This window comes from Crinia signifera, chromosome 1 (genome assembly GCF_055691185.1).
Source record: "Crinia signifera chromosome 1, ASM5569118v1, whole genome shotgun sequence".
Classification (NCBI taxonomy): domain Eukaryota; kingdom Metazoa; phylum Chordata; class Amphibia; order Anura; family Myobatrachidae; genus Crinia; species Crinia signifera.
This window is the reverse complement of record NC_139217.1, coordinates 246,032,510-246,053,333: the sequence shown is the minus strand read 5'-3', so window position 1 is coordinate 246,053,333 and position 20,824 is coordinate 246,032,510. Positions and strand designations below refer to the sequence as shown.

The 20,824-nt window shown below is 43.3% G+C and overlaps 1 protein-coding gene across 1 annotated transcript in view; it reads right to left on the bottom strand.

Annotated features, from left to right (window-relative positions):
- FBXO10 (F-box protein 10) overlaps positions 1-20,824 on the bottom strand; it is a 143,391-nt gene that overhangs the window by 32,755 nt on the left and 89,812 nt on the right. Inside the window, exon 7 of the mRNA XM_083179690.1 lies at positions 11,068-11,138. Coding sequence (XP_083035816.1) covers positions 11,068-11,138 — 71 coding nt within the window. The remainder of the gene's footprint in view (positions 1-11,067; positions 11,139-20,824) is intronic.

The window sequence follows — 20,824 nt, the reverse complement described above, 5'->3', positions numbered from 1 at the left end:
CCTTGGGTTCAGTGTGACAGTCAGTGGTGCACCCCGAGTTTTAGAATAGGTCAAATGTGACTATTAGTTCAAGAGAGAACAGAAAGAAGGAAGAAAACTCTGTTTGGGGGCACCCTTGCGTCCCAAAATACTATGTGTACTATGACTATTTGTTAATATTTAACTTTTATTTTGATCTTCATTAAAATTAAGGACCACCTCCTACATATTTTACACACCGCGAAAATATAAATGTTATGGCTGTTTTCAGGCCATGTATCTGCCATCAGCTGCAATCATGTACATACATAAACATGATGCCAGCATCACCATAGGTCTACGCAAGTAGTCAATGTTATTGCGTATAGCAGTGGATCCCAAAATGTTAACATTGGCACCAAAAACATATAAAACACATGTTAACTTTTTCCATGTAGACCTTTTGCTTGTATCGACCTTTTGTCAATGTCAACCTTGTGTATGTCGTCATTTCAGTGTCGATCAAGACACTATCTTTCCTATGATCCATAATGTGCCTAGGCACCCTGGAGTGCTGCAACAATTGTAGGGGTGTCTCCGGTTGGTGGTCCTGGACCAAATCAAATAATTTATGGTCAAAGTGACAGGCAAAACCAGTGCTAGTTCGCAGCCAATCACAAAACATATGAACAAAGCAGAAGCACAACCGTACCGCACAAATTTTTTTTTACGAAATGTATCAATTAAAAAAACTAATACTGACATGTCTTAAACTATCCCCGTTTTGTAAAGCTACACGAGGGCTTCTCATCTAATAGTCTTATTTCTTGATAACCAATCATTTCAGGAATTGACAAACCTCCATAAAAGCTGTTATGGCGCATTGCAGTAAAGTGTGAAAACTTAAAGTCCTTGGGGGAAAAAAAAAGGAAAAAATAAATAAAAACTTTTATACTAGGAGTAACGTAAAAAAAAAATTGCTGATTCAAGAAAGTTTGGGAACCGTTGGGGTATAAGGGGTGATTCTGGTTGACCTGCATAGCTGCCTAATTCGCAGCTTTGCAGGTCCTCTAAAATGCCGCCCAAACGAACGCCCCCCCCCCTCACACGCCGTGGATTTTTAACATAAACATCCATTTGCAGCCTTGCGAAATTATTTGAATGATTTCTACAGTGCTTACATATCTAAGTCACTCTGGTGTCTTAAATTTGCGGGTGGCTGTACAGGAACTGGGCGGACATCCGACATCCGCTGACATCAGCTGTCCGTCCCCACGTCACTGCCGAATTTCCATGGGAGTGCCCACCATTTTCATGGGAACGCTCATGAATGACTGGGCATTAACAACGCACGACCCCTCGCCGCCGCCATCCCATGACACCACCCGCACTGCTAGGTGCGAACAGGCCGGCAAAGCAATTCACCAACGCATTTCACTGGACTAGCGCCAGCTTTATCAGCTTGATAAAGTTGGCGCTAGTCCAGTGAAACGCGTTGGTGGTGCAGTTTGTTCCAGAACCGTGGAGACTGTTGGAGAATTCACCTGCTCAATCTTCTGACCGCTGGGTCCCTAACTATTGGAAGTCTTCGACTAATATTCCCTTTTACATTGCATACAAATGGCCGTGAGGTGGTAGGTAGGCTCCAAACATCAGCCACTCCTTCAGACAACTTACAGGACTCAAGCTTGCCGCACTTTGGACTCCATCCATTCGGACTGTTGTGCTGTGGACAGTGCAGGTTCTATCACTCTCCCCCCGACCAGGGTTCAATTCACCCACGTGAGATCTGGAAACACTGTGCATTTATATCTATTTTTGTTTTATTCTTAATTGTGTTCTATTAATTAATTGTTTTAAATGTATGAAATTATATATAAAAAAAAATATTTAATATATTCAATTGATTCACCCATTATTAATTGTGTCAGCGCTGCTTTTATCTGTGTTTTCTTTGTTGTTTAAAAATTTGGGGACTGACCCCAAAAGCAGCTGCTCTTTTAAGTAAGCAATTCATGCTAAGCGCTCTATGGTGAGTAACTTTGTGTCGCTAACCCATTTGTGTTTGTATATTTGTATTTGTGCAGTTGTGTATTTTCTTAACAGATTAACATCAATCCAAATTATTACTGTACATCCCATTTTGACCACTATGTTAATTTTGTGCCGACTGTAAAACCCACAGTATTAAGGGGATAACTGCTATTTGTAGGTAGTGAGTCGATTAAGTGCAAGGTTGAGTCAAAACCTGCAAAATGAAGTCACAGGATGTATACTGTAATAAATAGACTTTGATGTGTTTTTAAACATATATGAATACATAGTAAATGCCACTTATTAAACAATGTCAATTTACAATGTTGCTGATATAGGGGGGTTATTCAGTAAGGATCTTAAAAGCAACATCTTTCTGTAATTTGCCAAACCATGTGCACTGCAGGTGGGGAAAATATAACATGTGCAGAGAGTTAGATTTGGGTGTTATTTTGTTGGGATGCGGTTGTTAGGTCGGCACAAGAAAGGTCGACACTACTTAGGTCGACAGGGTCTTTAGGTCGAAAATGCAGAACTTCTACATGTTTTTTTTGTACTTTTTCCCATAGTTCATGCCCTATCCACTAGGGCATGAAGGGAGAATAGAATACTGTGCCGAACGTAGCAAGGCACCATGCCCGAAGCATTATTAGCATAGTGAGCAATGCGAGCTAAGTGTCTAGTTCTGGACTCTTAGACAGAGTCCAGAACTAGACGTCTAGATCTAGACGCCTAAAAAACCCCCCAAAAAACAACAAAAAAAACCACTCTGACCTTCCACTGGTCGACCTAAGAGCCCTGTTGACCTTCAGTCTCTGTCGACCTTCCCGTGTTGGCCTAAGGAGTGTTGACCTTTCCTGGGTCAACCAAATGATCCATACTCATTTTGTTTCTGTGCAGGGTAAATACTGCCTGCTTTATTTTTACACTGCAATTTAGATTTCAGTTTAAGAACACCCCACCAAAATCCAAAAGTGCCCATACACTACTGCAATGTATCACACCAGTGAATGGGCCACCTAACCCCTGACCTTCTGCATGCTGTCCTTTCACATGCGATGCATAGCATGCGACCCCGTCCCACACCGCGATGGAGGGGCAGCAAGTCCAACCTCTGGCTTAGGTCCGATATGCATGGGACCCCTAGGGACATGAAACGCCTCCAATTTGGGCCAATTTCTCAGCCCAAACCGTCGGGATCGGGTGAAATCGTCCTGAATCGGACAAATGTATTAACACCTTAAACTCTCTGCACACGTTACATCTGCCCCATCTGCAGTGCACTTGGTTTTGTCCATTTTGCTTTTGAGATCCATGCTCAATAACCCCTATAGTTCATATTCAATGAACAACTACTGTATATTACATACAAGAAATTAAGCAATTAAAATAGTATCGAAGGCAAATAAAAACTAACAAGAGCCAAATAAATGAATAACCCTTCAAAAGGTAATCATAGTTAAATAATGGACTATTTACATGTTTATGACTAGGAGTTAGGAACTCTTTCAGAGGTGGACACGGGATATTGCTGGGCTGCTGATGCAAGGACCCAGCAATTAGACCTGGGTTATAAAAAGGGTTAAACCTGGGTCGACCGGGTTAAATGGGAATGCGCCGGACCCGGGATCCCGAGTCTAACCAGGCTTTGTTATGTGGAAGCGGCGTTACATCTTTGCTCATAAAACAGGAAGTAATAATATGAAGTAGTAATAAAGCTTATATCAGCCCTGTGCAAAAAATGACACCTGGTAATTATCACTTTGATTATAAGCATTTCTCAGGACAAAGCTTCTCTGGAAGTTCTGTGTTGGCGTCCCAAATTACTGCACATTTTCTTCTGAATCCTCTCCTGGCTTCAGCATTCCTAGTAGTGCATTGCGCGGGTGCACGGGTGATGTCACCACACACTGACACAGTGCAGGGCTGAGATGCTTGGCGGCGGAGGCAGGTTAGCGGAGGCGAGCGGCTGCAGTGAGAGGGAGCAGAGTGGCCTGCAGTAACCCCCTGCCGGAGGCAGCAGAGATCAGTGCTTCAGCAGTAACCTCCCAGTGCCTTGCCGGCAGAAGGTGTCAGCAGCGGGGTGCAGTAACCCTCCATGGAGTCCATGCCTGCCAGCAGTAAGATGCCTTTTTATTTTTGTGGTGCAGCCACATGTATTATCTGGCATCATGGTGCATATGGGTTACCTGGCACCGTGGGGGCAAATGTGTTACCTGGCACTGTGGGGGCAAATGTGTTACCTGGCACCGTGGGGGCAAATGTGTTACCTGGCACCGTGGGGGCAAATGTGTTACCTGGCACCGTGGGGGCAAATGTGTTACCTGGCACCGTGGGGGCAAATGTGTTACCTGGCACCGTGGGGGCAAATGTGTTACCTGGCACCGTGGGGGCAAATGTGTTACCTGGCACCGTGGGGGCAAATGTGTTACCTGGCACCGTGGGGGCAAATGTGTTACCTGGCACTGTGGGGGCAAATGTGTTACCTGGCACCGTGGGGGCAAATGTGTTACCTGGCACCGTGGGGGCAAATGTGTTACCTGGCACCGTGGGGGCAAATGTGTTACCTGGCATCGTGGGGGCAAATGTGTTACCTGGCACCGTGGGGCAATTATGTGTATCAGGCACTGTCGTTGGTGATATATAAGGGGGAATAACAGCCCCTGGCACACACTGATGTATGGTATTATTATTATTATTATATAGGGACCACACATTTATATATGGAGGGGTATAGCACAGCTGATATGTGGTATTATTATTTTATATAGGAGAGTAAAATTGCGTATAAGACTCTTTCTATTTCTTGCGGCCCGCACAAGACGTATGCTGTGTACACACGGTCCGATTTCCTTTCCGATGTTGACGATATAGTCAACATCAGATCGGCATCGGATGCAGATCGCAAGGGTTTTAACCCTTGCGATCCCGATCCCGATGCGCGTTCACGTATCGGAAGCCAGAAAGTCTTGGCTGCCTTGTCTATATAGTGCAGATCTGCACTATATAGTCAAGATAGGATGCAAATCGGATGTGCATTAAGATCCTATCCACGATCTTATCTGGTCAGATCGTGGATAGGATCTTAAGGCACATCTAACGTGTGTACACACCATTAGACCTTGATTATTCGGCCCAGTTGGGATTTTGAGTTTGACATGCCTGGTCTAAATAAAATAAATGCCAACCAAAAAGCCCTGAAAAATCACCATAAAAAAGATCCACACTAGTCATTAAGAGCTGCCCCCCTTCAGCTCCAAAATTTTGAGCTTCTATTACAATTGTGCGTGTTATTTTTGCGCATGATATCACAAGCACAGGCTAATGTGTCACTTCAATATTGTACATTACTCCAATCCCCTCAGCTCAGACTGTGCGGACAGGAGTAGGGTGCAGGTTGGGGTTTTCATGCATCTCCTATCCTCATAGAAGCACTGCATTGTGTAGTCCATAAATGTAGGGTCCATTTTCTACTTAGAGAAAACAGCCTCAGGCTGGTCACAGCAATGACCACATTGGGGCTGATTTTCACTCATGGTCTCCCTGTTAAGGTCCACACACTGGGCGACTATGCCCAGCGATGATCGCGTTCATCGCTGCGGGGAAAGCCGCTCAGTACATACACACTGAGCAGCTTTCCCCCTGCCCGGCACCGACGGAGGGAGGGGGGGGGGGGCGGCTTTGCATAGTGGAGCGCTATGCAAAGCCATCCTGGAAGTATAACCAGCAGATGAGCAACTTTCCCGCCGATGTTGCGAGAGCGCGCAGCAGCGCTCATCGCCGGGCCATACACACTGGGTGGCTTTGAGATGAAAGCCACTCAAACCTGCTGTTTTGAGCGACTTTCAGCTCAAAGTCGCCCAGTGTGTATGGGCCTTTATAGTGATAAGCAGTCTAGTCTTTGTGCTGCTGGTGTTGGTTGAGAATTTGTGTAGGAGTCTCCAGGCCTACTCATAAAAATACACCTACCTGTATTATCAGAGCAGCATGCTTAGCTGGTCTCACAGACTGCCATAAATCATATGTATCAAAATCGTATTCATAGTTTGTGTCCAAAATTATGCAATTTAATTTATTTTATGTATTAATAGAAACAGTGGGTGCACCTCCCATGTGGCTCTGGTATAAAGGCATGCTTTGACTTTACTTATATTGTTACACTGCAAATTATTGTATGGGAATTGTATTGTTTCATTAACTGTATAGCTCCCCCCCCCCCTTATTTTCTTTTTATTAAATTGCAGCATCTCCATGGTCTGAGAAGAGGCAGCTGTCAATCACTTGCAGATCTCCACTATTAAACGTCATGTATTTTTTTGGTTTGTTTTTTAAATGCTAGACGGATGCATTCATTTCAAATGTAGTTCCATATATTGGTGATATATTATCGGCAGCATCTGCCAGTGTAAACTGCCTTATTCTGTACTTTATACTTGTAATGTTTCTACAGTAAGCCACAGGGTTACTCATGGAAATGCAAGTACTGTATAACTTATCAATGATTTATTAACATCAATATATTGAGTGGAGAAACCTTACTGCACGGCAGCAGACAGGCTTTGCGATGAAAGACAAATTCATGTGTGCAACATCTGTACGTTCAGAAGAAAATATTTTCCTATAGACTGCGCATTCATCTTCCCTTGCTCCTTTAAAAATAATTCGGTATAGAGAAAAAGTTCCTGGGGGCTTTGAGAACAAGTATCCAACTGAATGCCACTGACCTACTTACTGCTGTAGTAATCTGTGCAAGTACTAGAATGTGAAGTAGATCCCGTATTCAGCCACTTGGGTGCAGCATACACTGTCTACTCTTATTATAAGGTACCTTTTATGTGTATGTTCGGCTCATGTGTGCACAGTGTGATTACAATATTTAAAGGATGCACAGTTTTCAGAGGGTACAGCAAGGCTGCTAGGTGAGATGGGATTCCATGAATTATAAATGTCCTTGAATGTTTAGCATACCTTTCTGCACTGAGGTTAGTCAAATGTGAATAATTATACCAGATGTAAAGGGAGCTCTTTCCTGGGTACAGGAACTTGTCTCTTACTTACAAAAACAATACTAATATGTAGGCTTAAATTTACCATGAAATCCAGTTTCATGCGGAATCATAAGAAATGAAGGTACTTGTTTCCTAGCATGGCGCCCATCGTAGGTGATCGCATACCTTAACTTAAGGTATGCGATGGACACGACCGACGCGATTTTAGGGCTATTTTTAGCCTTTTCCCCCAACAATTAAAAAATCACGTCCATCGCATGCCTTAAGTTAAGGCATGCAATGCGACCGATGCGATGGACGCGATTTTACATATGGAACAATGTTAAATGGGCCAATGGACCCGTTTTTTTCATTGTATAGCCACCCTTATGGGTATTTTACATGACAAATGCCCCCCCCCCATTGTTAACGCCACCCCACGATGAACGCCAACCCGAAGCGTGGCGAGCGTCGGCGGTACACGTCCTCCGACCTTTTCATACCCCCACTAGCCACGTCGGCGTGGAGTTGACTTTATATAGTGTGGCGAGCGCAGCGAGCCACCGAGCCCGAAGCGTGGTGAGCGCAGCGAGCCCCGCGTGGGGACGCGTAATATCTGTGAAGTAATGCACTGCGCTCGCCACGCTTCGGGCTCGGTGGCTCGCTGCGCTTGCCACACAATATAAAATCAACTCCACGCCGACGTGGATAGTGGGAGTATTAAAAGGTCGAAGGACGCGTACCGCCACCCCTCGCAGGCTCGCTGCGCGCGCCACGCTTCGGCTTGGCGTTCATCGTGGGGTGCCGTTAACAATGGGGGCATTTCACCCATCAGGGTTGGGAAACAATAAAAATTGGGGTCTGGGGGGCATTTAACATTGGGGCCAATGTAAAATCGGGTCTCAGGGACCATTTTACATTGATTCCAATGTAAAAATCGCGTTGATCGCATCGCATGCGATTTTGGTTGCATGCGATGCAATCGACGCGAGTTTTGGGGTCCCGATGGATACAATCACTGGCGCCGTGCTAGGAAACAAGTACCCAAATTAATGAATAAATGAAACTCAGCCACCTACATAAATGTTGTTTACAAAATTTACAGCTTATGATAGTCAATAAAAACAAACATAGAATTAAAAAACCTAGGGGTAAGATGTACTAAGCCTTGGAGAGGGATAACGTGGCGAGAGATTAAGGGGGAAATTTACTAAGTTGTGTATTCTTCTTCACATGTGATGTTGCTATGGGCAACCAATCAGAATCTACTTCTTATTTATTTAGCACCCTCTAGAACAGGGCTGAGCAACACCGGCCCACCAGATGTTAATGAACTACACAACCCAGGATGCTTTGCATTAGTTTTGCTATGTGGCCATGCTGAAACTGATGCAAGGCATGCTGGGATGTGTAGTTCATCAACATCTGGAGGGCCGGTGTTGCCCAGCCCTGCTCTAGAAGATAGTAGACGGGATCTGATTGGTTGCCCATAGCAACATCACATGTGAAGTAGAATACACATCTTAGTAAATTTCCCCATAAGTACCAACAGTCAGCTCTCCCGACTGACTGGCTGTTCCACAAACTCTACATAAAAATGTGCCTGCATATTAGGGTGACCACATATTTAAATGGGGTGATTTTCATTCTTTAAATATCTATACCATTTTCCTATGCTGGAAGTGCTCCAATCTATTGTGCCAGCGCTACGCTCTCCATGGAGCCAGTGACCCAGGCTGCAGCCTAATCAGCCTATTGGTTAATAATGCCCTGCCCAGGACACCCGCAAGGTAGGGATGGGTGGTTTTGGTGGCCGTGAACCTAATCTGGACCCAATTAAGCTAACTTGTGTTGGTTTCATACAAATCGTTACAACAGTGTCCAAATGCATACCGGACCCATGCCCATGGTGTGCCCGACATACACCGCTCTGTGGTGGGCTCCCGGAACATTTTTTTACTTAAACCCCATGTCCTCTACATTATGAAACTTTACCATATCTTGCTTCCCTGACCCACTGTACAGGGGTGTGGTATGGCGGTCAATTGGGATCCCGACAGTCAGTATCCAGACATCGGAATCCTGACTGCCGGTGCTCCAACAGGGGGTAAGCGCAAAGAAGCCCCTTGCAGACTCGCAGCTCTCACCATACAGCAGGCTTGGTGGCTCACTTCGCTTACCACAAGTTCTATTCTCCCTCTATGGGGGTCATGGACAAGGGAGAATAGCCCCGGTCAGTCAGAATCCTGACTGTCGGGCATTTAAACAGTCGGGTTTCCGATATTGGAGTGCTGACCGTCGGAATCCCGACTGTCGGGCAGTCATCCGGCACTCTTGTATAGTGGCCAGACCCAATTTTGGGCCCCCGGGGCAGAGTAAGCTATACTGAGGTTAGTAATTGGAGAACTGATGCTTTAAGACTTGCTTGGTATGATGGTAATGGCTATGTTCTAGCTAGCAGGGCTGGGCAACACCGGCCCTCCAGATGTTGATGAACTACACATCCCAGCATGCCTTGCATCAGTTTCAGCATGGCCAGATAGCAAAACTAATGCAAAGCATCCTGGGATGTGTAGTTCATCAACATCTGGAGGGCCGGTGTTGCCCAGCCCTGAGCTATACAATGGAAGTCATTGTTAGCTTTCATTTGCCAAGTTATTGCTGGTCTGTGTCCTTGAAAAATATATTTTTTGGGGGGAAAAAGAAAAAAGACATACCATCACCATCTGTTTAAACATTACAGGGAACATTACAGCTAGTTATAACATTCTGTGAACAGATGGGAAGAGTTTCTGTTAGGTACTGCAGTGTTAAGTATAATGTATTAGCACTACTAGAACCAATGTCATTATTTCAATAGAACTATGTAAATGTACTATGTATTATGTATAAATCAACTTCAAATTCCTCTTTTAATTGTCTAACTTTATGTATTAAAGAATCTGAGGGAAGAGGTGACCTTAAAGCCCCATACACACGGGGCGACCTAGCTATTCTGGCTGAGTGCTCAGCACATGGGGAACACCCACTCAATACACTGCAATGCTTTGTGCTGAGCGTTCGTGCTGAGTGGGACTTTGCCTATTTTTATAACAGGCAAAGCCACATGATCTGGGGAAAGTCATTGCAAGCACTGGCTTTCCCAGACAGGAGTTACAGACGCTTGTGGAACCATGTATCGGCATTGCTGCAAGGCATACAAAGGAGCATTCCATGCTCCTTTTCTAAGTGATCTAGTCAGGGGCTGAAATTCCCCATGTGTATGCCTTAAAAAAAAAAGGTTGCAGAGACACCAACTGACACCAAGGGGTATATTTGCTAAGCAGCGGCTTTGCATTCCTGTCTTCTTTTTTTTTGCATTTATCTGGTGGGTTTGCATTTTGCAGAATTATTTACCAAAGCCCAATCTACTGCAACTGCACAGAGGATACACACATCATTAATGGTTTCATCATTGGCATAGAAACCCCACATTTATTAAGTAGCAGGTTTAGAGCCCACCAAAAACCCATCCAAATAAGTTACGTAACAGGCAGTTGTGTCTGAAGTACTAGCTGAACATATGCCTATGATCTGTGTAGACTCCCAATGATAACCAACCCTAGGCCTCATATATTACACTTGTAGTGGAAAAAATGAGGGGACATCTTGGGGTATCCATGATGTTCCATAACCAATATTAGGCTTTACCAGACAAGGCTGGTGGAACATAAAAAGGAGACCCACACCATAATTCCACCAGCCATAGGTCAGGTTCTCTACGGGATTTCGGACCGCAAAGAATCATGCAGTACTCCAAATGTGGTAAATGCCCATTGGCTTAATAATTATAGCACTTCCTAAACGTACCCCCAAATAATACCAAACCTGCAAAATTGAACCAATTTTGCCTTCAATGGTTAACGTGCCTGCTATTACCAAATCAGCAGTAAGTTTCTATTTACTATGTATAAAAATATTTTTAAACCTGTCTACTAATAGGGATGAAAAATATGCAGACATTCTGAAATCCATAGCACAAACAAGTGTATACTGTAAGTGTATATTCATTGCGGCCCTTATGTTTTATAGCAGAATTGCACAGTACCTGTTATTTGACCTCTTCCATTTTCATTCACTGCAATACCGGCAGCCAGACCTTGAAATATATGATTTCCACTGTAGAAAAACATACAATAATATAAAAAATATACTTGTTTAACTCAAATGTAAACACTTAAATAATAATTGCAATGAACAACCAAATAGAGGCCAAGCATTTCTCAGCTGCCTGATTATTAAATGAGAATGTAGCTTAGATATATTCTAGGAACCAAAATAGGTAAATGTAATCTACACCTTTAGAAGAAGTATAGGGGTACAGCAGAATAGTAGAAACTACTCTGTGTATGGGGGCCTTTACTAATTCAAAATACCTGAAATGTTGAGAGAATAAATGTGCATTATTTGAAAGCGCCACCTGTGCCATAGCTAGCGGTGTGCAAGTGGTGCTGAAACACAGAGTGCGGGGCTCTGTGGGCAGAACTGCTGCCACTCCATGGCCCATGGTTCTGCAGCCAGTAGCACTGTGGCAGTGCCCCTCTGAGTGTATCTTGGGTGCTACATGCAGTTCTGCACTTCCTATTGCTTGTGGCCCCGAGTCCTCTGTTCAACATCATGATGCGCTTAGGGGGCGGGGCTTACAGAGGGTGGCATAGTGTTTAGTTGCACACATATATAAAACTGTTGCATATAAAATAAATCAGCAGTATACTTGTGTTTCCAAGGAACACTGCATTGCAACAAAATATACCCATTTCTAGCTCAGATGCACAGGACCTAGCGGCTCCTCACACCAGACATCTTGTGCTGTCATATCTACAGAGGCTAGATGTATCAGGACACATCTGTAGTATAGAGAACATCAAGAAACCAATAAATTAATTTCAGGTGTGAATATTCTAAGCATCTGAGAACCTGAGTATGGAAGCTACTATAAAGCTTATATCTTCAGATTAACACTGGTAACTTTTCATTAAAAAGAACAAGCGACCAGCCACATCTTCGCACTGGGGAGAGGAGGTGTACACATAAGGAAGCAGAAGGCAGAGACACTTGTGGTGATGGGGATCTGAGGCATGCTTGGTCAGGTTATCTGGATGGTAGGTCAAAGCAGTTCAAGGGATGCAAGGGTATGCACCACACTAATTGGGTGTCTACATGCTCAGGTGTCAACATTGACACAAAAATAATATGAAAAACTCATGGCGACCTTTTCAAAATTTGGTTGTGTCGACCTTGTACATGTCTATCTTTTGTCAATGTTGTACATATTGACCTTTGGTGTCGACCTATTCACTTTTATATCTAGACACTGTTGACCCTATAACCTGGAAACGCTTGGTCAGACAGATGACAAAAGGCTCTCAAGATAAATTTGCCTTTATTACTGATGACTTGTGAAAGGTGAAGGAGTGAAATTAAGGAGTGTGCACTGTGAAGCACGATCATTCTTCTCTTACACTGGGTACACACATTTATCTGTCCAATCTATCTGTTGGGAATAAAAATCTGGCAATGTATGTGAGCAAATGACAATCAACCACTTACTCCCAGACACTGGGAAATAGACAAAAATGATTGTTTGGATAAATTTGTTAAGTCACATCAATGCTCAATGTTATGATTATCTGGGGTGAACTCAGATTTAATCCTCGCTCTGACTGGCAGGTCTGCAAGGTGTAGATTAATGCTTGAATTGTGCTTCCGTGGCCGAGATGGGGAAGCCAAAGCAGCACCTGAGCCTGACCCTGACTCTTACTATACCCTGAGTCGGCTGGCACCTGCAGAGGTCTTAGACTTCACCACTAATAGCCGCCTTTCCAGGGCAGACTAGCTCCACCCCGCACTGAAATGCCACCTGTCCCAACAGAGTCAGGGTACTAGTAATAGGATACACTGACTAGACAACACAAATATAAACTAGGCTCTGCACATGAACATAAACTAGAGCATGCAACCTTGCAGACAAGGACTGAACACAGCATTTGCGGCCTTTACCGCTATAATGCGAATCCGTCGCAATAAATCAAACAAGAACTATAACCAAGGTAGTGTGGATAGGTCTGCAACCTAACCACCTATGTGACACTGTTGCAAGGCTAGACCAATGTCTCTGGCATCTGCCGTGAGACAAACAAAACAAATCAGTATGCGGTTAGGCCTGCGCCCTAACTGCCTCCATGACTGTCACGGGACATGACCTATGGCTCCAGCTGGCGCTGCGAGAATACCAATGGCAGATAGTAATGAAAGGTGCAACGACCTCCACAATATGTGGGGATGCCGCTGATACTCACAATACCTCTGGGCAGAAGCCGGATGCAATGGTTCTCTGACACAGGCAGGATCTCACAAGATACATGGCAGGTATGCTTACTGAAATACTCAGACACAGGCTGGAGCAATCTAGGACACAGTTGTTACACTGAGGTACTAGATCCACAGGCTGGAATACACTGGACTCTGCGATAATCTCAGACAGGAGTTTGCTAGGAATCTCTGAGACAGTATAAGGAATATCACAGGAGTATAACCGACAGGGTTCAGTGCTTACAGCACATCTATATACCAAGTGGTTAGAAGCCACACCTAAGACAGACTAAGGTATGCATGGAAACAAGGCAAGGTGGATCAGCCAAAACCTGGAGTGCCTATCCAGTGAGTACATAGAACATGAATAGCAGCGGTGGATGCCGTTGCAGCCCATGACAATAAGCTCCCTTTTGTCATAGATAAAGGTTTCATACACCTACATTGCCCAACAAATTAGCTATAAAATAGTGAATCAAAATCTTGTATGAAAGGTGTTAGGATTTTGAAATAAAAGGGGGGATAGGGGTTGGCTGCAAGGGGAGGGGATTGTTTATATGCTCTAAAAAGGGAAGATTTGGGTTAGGCTGCGTGTGGGGGGAAGGGATTAGGGTCGCAATACTTATCACCAGGGATGCCGCTATCAGTCTTCTGAACACCGACATCCTGATATCATCCAATGCATATATGGAATGGAAACATTTTTCACATGTGGGATAGCTGTATTAGGGTGCGATTTTGAGTAATGTATGATTCTTCGGTCAAAAAATTGCCAAAATCGAACATTTAATGCAAATCATACACAATAGTGTGCGATAATGCTCATTTTGTCATGACCAATAAAAAAAAAAATGTGCACTCTCCTCAAAATCACAAATGTAATAGGGCCCTAAACTTTAACAAAAATCATCAGAACAAATAGGGGGTGATGATTTGACTGGAGCAGCTGTTGGAGCCCGGTGCTGGTTCCAAAATACAGGGGACCCCCCCCATATTTTTGGAACCAGGACCGGTTCAAGAACACGGTGCTGGTTTCTTAAACACAGGGGGGACTCAACCACCAGGGGGGGGGTGTCAGTAGAGGCCTCGATACTATACTCAAAACAAAAACTACAATGTGAGTAAATGTTATCAGAGTAACTAAGTAGAGCGCCAAGTCAGATCCAAGTAGAGGGTCACAGTTATGTGGACAATCAGCGATTAACGTTCATATTGAAGATTGTGTTAGAGAATGGACAGAAGCTGACTGGTTGTTTTGGACAACTTCTCCACTTTACCTCTAATGAGACTAATGAATCAGAAAGGACATTTTTTTCTAGTGTACATCCACCCACACAGACATAAAACATGACCAAGCACCAATCAGCATCAGCTGTGCATTTGCACCTGTGAGTGCCTTTCTTTCTAAATACAATACATCTCTCTCTCTCTCTCTATATATATATATATATATAACAGGGTTGGATATTCCAATAAGGGCACTCACCAGTAAATCATGAAAAGTTTATTCAGGGTACATTACCAATCAGGCATAGTAGTCAGTCTACGTTTCGGCCACCAGGTGGCCTTTCTCAAGACAGGTCAGCTTAGACATCCACACAGTACAAAAGTCAGGATACGACTTGTACTGTGTGGATGTCTAAGCTGACCTGTCTTGAGAAAGGCCACCTGGTGGCCGAAACGTAGACTGACTACTATGCCTGATTGGTAATGTACCCTGAATAAACCTTTCATGATTTACTGGTGAGTGCCCTTATTGGAATATCCAACCCTGTTATACATTGGGACACATTGTGTCACCTTAAAGGAGCACCGCGACTTGTTACATTGTTGGCTGGGAGTGCGGAATTACAGAATATATATATATATATATATATATATATATATTTATACACATATATATATACATACACTTTTTTTTTAATTGTTACACCCCCAGACCTGGAGTTCCTGGACCTATTTTTCCCAGAAAAATAGTACTGGTGGTGACTGTCATCCTTATCAATCACTATATTTAACAGCCCTACACAACCCACACATACAAGGCTCTCTCATATGTATATTCGTCTGTATCCCAGCCTGCATGTATTCACAATGGCACAAACAAGAGCTGACTGTACTTGGCATGTTTGAGTAGCCTCCACCATCCAGCCACAGGCAGGCTTAGGTAATACAATTAATCAACTCAAATCTACATACAGTAGGGCAATACACTCACTGGCACTCTGCATCAGGCACACTAGCACAAAGTGGTGCGTAAGTTCATCCCAGTTGCCCGGAGGCAAGATTAGTGTTGGTGCTCCCCCCCCCTCCTCTAACACAGGGTGTGACACTTGCAAAAATGATGTTAGAAGGGTGAGAGTCAGCCACATTAGCAATATCAACTGCTTCCATTTGACTGATTCAAACTTGAAGGGGAGAAGAGGTGCACCCTTGGGAACAGGAGCCCAGCAGCAGATGACTCCATTGCCTCCCAGAGTCCTGCCTCTGCTATCACATTTCACCAATAAATATTTATGGCAATGCTTATCTGGCACAATGTAATAAACTAAGCAGGCTTACCAATATGTGCCCTAAGTTGTATACTAGTAGTATTACTAAAATGCAATGTTTTATCTAATAAAAGGCAGTAAGGAACAGCTGCCATCCAACCCCCACAGGCTGCTCACTCATAACACACAAGGGGAAGCACCATTTTCTCTTTCATCTTCATAAATAAGTAATAGTAGACAAACCCTCAGAACATTATTCCATTCTTTTCTGCGTGGACAGGTACTGTAAGGAGAGAACATCCTCAGAATCATGAGATGTATGTTTTGTTAATGCTGATGGCTATAGGCAACAGGGGCACCGAAGAGCAGTCTCCACATGATTGCCAGCAATGGGTGGATCTCCAGAATGGGAAGTCAGAGAGACATGTTCAGAAGCAGAACATCTTGTATAAATGTAGTTTTAGATTATATCCATAGCAACAGGACAAGACTTTAATAGCCGCCTTGTTGTCTGCCATATGACTCTTTAACTACTGTCTGCTCTTTACATTATGTTATTACATTAGGTCTGTTTTTTTGGGTGACTAATTTATGATTAAATTGATTGTATCCACTTGCAGTTATGAAACCAATAGAATTGAAGCTTGTTTTGTTGACTTTTAAAATGAAAGCTGCCGTAATTGTCAGATTTCAGCATAGTAACATATTTTTTTCCTAGGAAGGCAACTAAACACTATTTCAGAGAAATGATTTCTACAGGAAAGTATTTCTTTATATACTTAATTGATTTGCAATAACAAAACTGTGATCTAACACTACCTGCCAAAACAATTTTGCTATTTATAAGAAATGGATTCATAAATGCCATCTACTTAGCCTCATGTACAGCTTTGGAAGCAATAGCTTCAGGATGATTCTAAATAAGAAATACATCAGAAATGCTGACAGAAATTTGGCTAACAATGTCACTTGCTAGATCGCTGACACAATTCCTCCACAAAAGACTTTCTAAAAGCATAAAAATGATGATGCAGCGTATGCTCCATGTGTTCTACAATAAAGAAGTAGCCAACTAGAGGAACGATGAACAATATAGATATTCCTGGATTTTACCATGGCTTTTACAGCATATACACATGCTCAACATTAAAGTGGCACATTTCAGGTGAATTATAATATAGCATACTTACTCTCTCTCTCTCTCTCCATAGTCTAAAATTATATATATATATATATATATAAAAATATGTCAAACCCCTGATGAAGTCTCTTAAAGAGGCGAAACGTGTCGGGTATTTGGTGTGATCCTAACTCCAAGAGAACACTTCTTTTCAAAGAGTATATAATTTTTATATGTTTTATAATAAATGTTTTATATTTAAAATAAATCTTGGTTGACAATATTTTATTAAAAGTGGAAAGACTAAATCATTGTATCGGTAAATTGCACATGGGCGCTGTACAACACTATTGGGTTGTGTATTGGATTGTTGATCCCTCTAGTAGGGGATCGAGTGTTAGTAGCAACCACCCTTGTTTAGCGCATATATCTAGTGATATTGTACTGATTATATATATATATATATATATATATATATATCTAGTGTCTTAGTCTCCGAAACACTGCTGGCAGAGAGTGAAACTACATTTCTTTCTCACACATGCACAAACACAGAAGCTTCATCTTCGAGCGGGCCTACACACACACACACACACACACACACACACACACAGACACACACATATATATATATGTATGTGTAAAGTCCACCAGAAGTGAACCAGAATAAGGCCCATTATGACTGGCCCATCGATAGGTAAAACTATTGAAGGTCATACATCACGTAGTTTATTAGTGGGGCTGCACACTGCCAGACACTAAAAGAAGCAGAGAAAGCCAGGTACAGCCAGTGGAGCTGTGGGTCTCTGCCCCAGCAGCAACACAGAGTAAAGGTAAGAGCTGCATGAGGGGTATGGGGAGTGGGAGAACGGGGACTAATTACACTGCTATGGAGGAGGGGGGGGGGATCTATGAGGAGTGGGGGGCAGGTGGCTAATTATAAGGGGACACCTTTAGAAAGTGACACTGTTCTGAGGGGGAACATATGGTGTGTGGGAGCTGGGGGTTGAGCAGGAGGCAGAGACACATGGAAAGTGGGGGTTCAAGGGGCTAATGACACTGCTATGGGTGGAAGGTTGAGATACATAGAGAATGGGGGCTCAGAGGGCTAATACCACTGCTATGGGGGAGAATGGGGCATAGACGTGTGCATGGGGGAGTACACAGGCACATTCTATTGTCGGGCACCCCCAACATGTCTGGTCAGATGCTGCACAGATGTTTGAAAGGTCAATCAACCCTGGCGGGCAGTAGCTGGCCAATTAAACATAGTACACACCATGCAGTCACTGTATATACAGCATACTTACCTACTTTTGAAAACGAGTTTCAGGGAGATTATAGTTGGTAATAGAGTTTTGCAAAGCGCCCCCATTGAGGGGGTGTGTCCTGCTCCACCCAAAGGGCGTGGCTAGTTCCATGGAGAGATTTTGAAAAGAGATTGTCAAAGAGGCACGTAGATGTGTGGGTGTGTACTGCTACATCTGAGTGGAATCTTTTAAAATGACATATCCAAATGTAGATGAGACCCAAAGTAGTTAGTAAGAGCTACTATACTTGCTTTAGTGCTGGGAAATGGTGCTGATGATTCAATGTAAATGTATCTAGCTCTCATTTCTTTTCCACAAAAAATGTAACCGTGTAATGTGGGCTAGGTGACATGAGGGAGATTGCTAGACTAATGAGGGAGATTGCTGCTATTTCAGGGAGTCTCCTGCAGAATGCAGGAGGGTAGGCAGCTATGATATAGAGGGACTGGGGGCGTATGTCCCCATAGTGACAAAAGAAGAACATGTGGCTCACTTTCATGCACGACCATGCATCCTTTTGCTGAGGTCATGTCCCCTTTTCAGGAGTGTGCAGAAGTCCCGACTTACTTATTTAGAATGTTTGGCGGTATGGAAATGTGTGTCTCAGTCAGCAAAGCAGAGATGTCAGCATGCCTGCCATGTGCTGCTGCCTGCATGCGTTGCTGCCAGTGAGACTGTGAGGTGCTGCAGTTAGTGAGGCAACGATGCGCTGCAGTCAGTGAGGCGACAATGTGCTTTTTGTCTGTGAGTATTGTCTGTGAATTATGCTAAAGATTTTACTTGTGTGGTGATACAGCTGTGGCTTTGTAATGGTGTTAATGTGACAGAAGATCAGGTGTGCAATCTTTGAGAAAAAGTGCACTGATCTGGTGTGTAATATCATGTTAGTGATATTTCTGTCATTATAACATACAAATATATATATATATATATATATATATATATATATATATATATATATATATGAATAGCAGTTGTGGGTTGGCGCCCTTTGGTGAGATCTTCAATGATTAGATCTACAAAGCCTTAAGTTGGAATTCCATACACATAAAAGTAAAGTCCAAAATTCATATATAAATTTATTAAAATGTCTCTGGATCCACACTGTAATGGTGGGTAGATCAGATCATAAAAATTTCAGTGGTACAGTTCATATCGGTACAATAGACGATCCCAACGCGTTTCGTCCCAACACGGGACTTCATCAGGGGTTCGCTATGAACATAAACATATACAGATTCTTAATTTTGCAACTTGCATAATCATTTTAAATATCATACAATTTTAATAACAATTTTTAAAATAAATAATATACAAAGAAGGACTTCACTTAAAATCATTTTTACAGTGTTTGTAGGCTAATATTATCAGCATGTGACATTTATCATTTGACAAAAAATGATGGATGAGAAAAAGGCAGGTGTTAGTAAGAAAAGATGAATGAAGAAAAGAACGAGGAAAACAAGAAAAATAATGGTTTCCAAGAATTAAGGTGATGACTTGAAGAAAGATTAGGAGTATATTTATGGCTTTGACATACCAAAAAGTATAGGGATAAGTTCCTCAGTGTTTTCGCTATGGACGTCTCCGACTGGGTTTATATATAATAGAACTTTAAGAATTCGAAAAGGTACCTAAAAGAAGACATTTCCATTTTTAAGAGAATGTTCTGATATATGGCATATAACAGTGACGTGCGGTGAGGTTAGTGGTTGGTGAGGCACTGGCTTGGTGGAGCGAGCGACAACGGGGTCTGTGGGGAGCGTTGGGTCCGGGTTGCTTCTGCGCTGACAGGCAGGTGCAGGAGCTGCCTGTCTGCAGAGACCGGCAGAGCAGCTCCTGCTTGACAGCGCAGAAGCAACCCGGACGCAGTGCTTGCCACAGACCCCGCCGTTGCTCACTCCACCAAGGCACCACAGGGTCTGCCCATTTGTCTGCCCACATACCTCTTTTCCTTAAAAGAACACTTGTGGCCAAATGTACTAGCCAGAGTTCAGTGGCTGTGTGGGCTGTGTGGGATGCCGGCTGAAGTCTGAGTTTTTTTTTAAAAGGCAATCATGGTTTTTCCTTGTAAATGTCTGCCTCTTGAAAACAACCTCTGAGTTCAGCCGGCATCTCAAACAGCCACTGAACTCCGGCTAGTACATTTGGCCCATATACTTTAATTTAGTTAGAAACTTTCAATAAAAGCACACTTATTTTACAGAAACACACAGATACAGGCACACCTATCACCTTTACACATACACACACCTCTATCACTTTACACAAACCTCTGTCACTGTACACAAAATCACACGTCTGTTATGCTGCTTTCCCACTGCCAAACCTGCTTTGACCCGTTTTTTTAAACGGGTCAAAGCAGGTTTAACCCCTTTCCCACTGCATGTAGTAAACGGTATATTACTGGTTAATTACCGGTTTTGTACCTTTCACACTGAACCCCTTGTGAAAGCTACAAAACGGTAATTAACCAGTAATATACCCCCCCTCCCCTGTGCCCACCCTCCCCTGATACTTACCTGCGTGGGGGATCCGGGCAGCGGGGTTCACGCACTTCTGGGGAGGCAT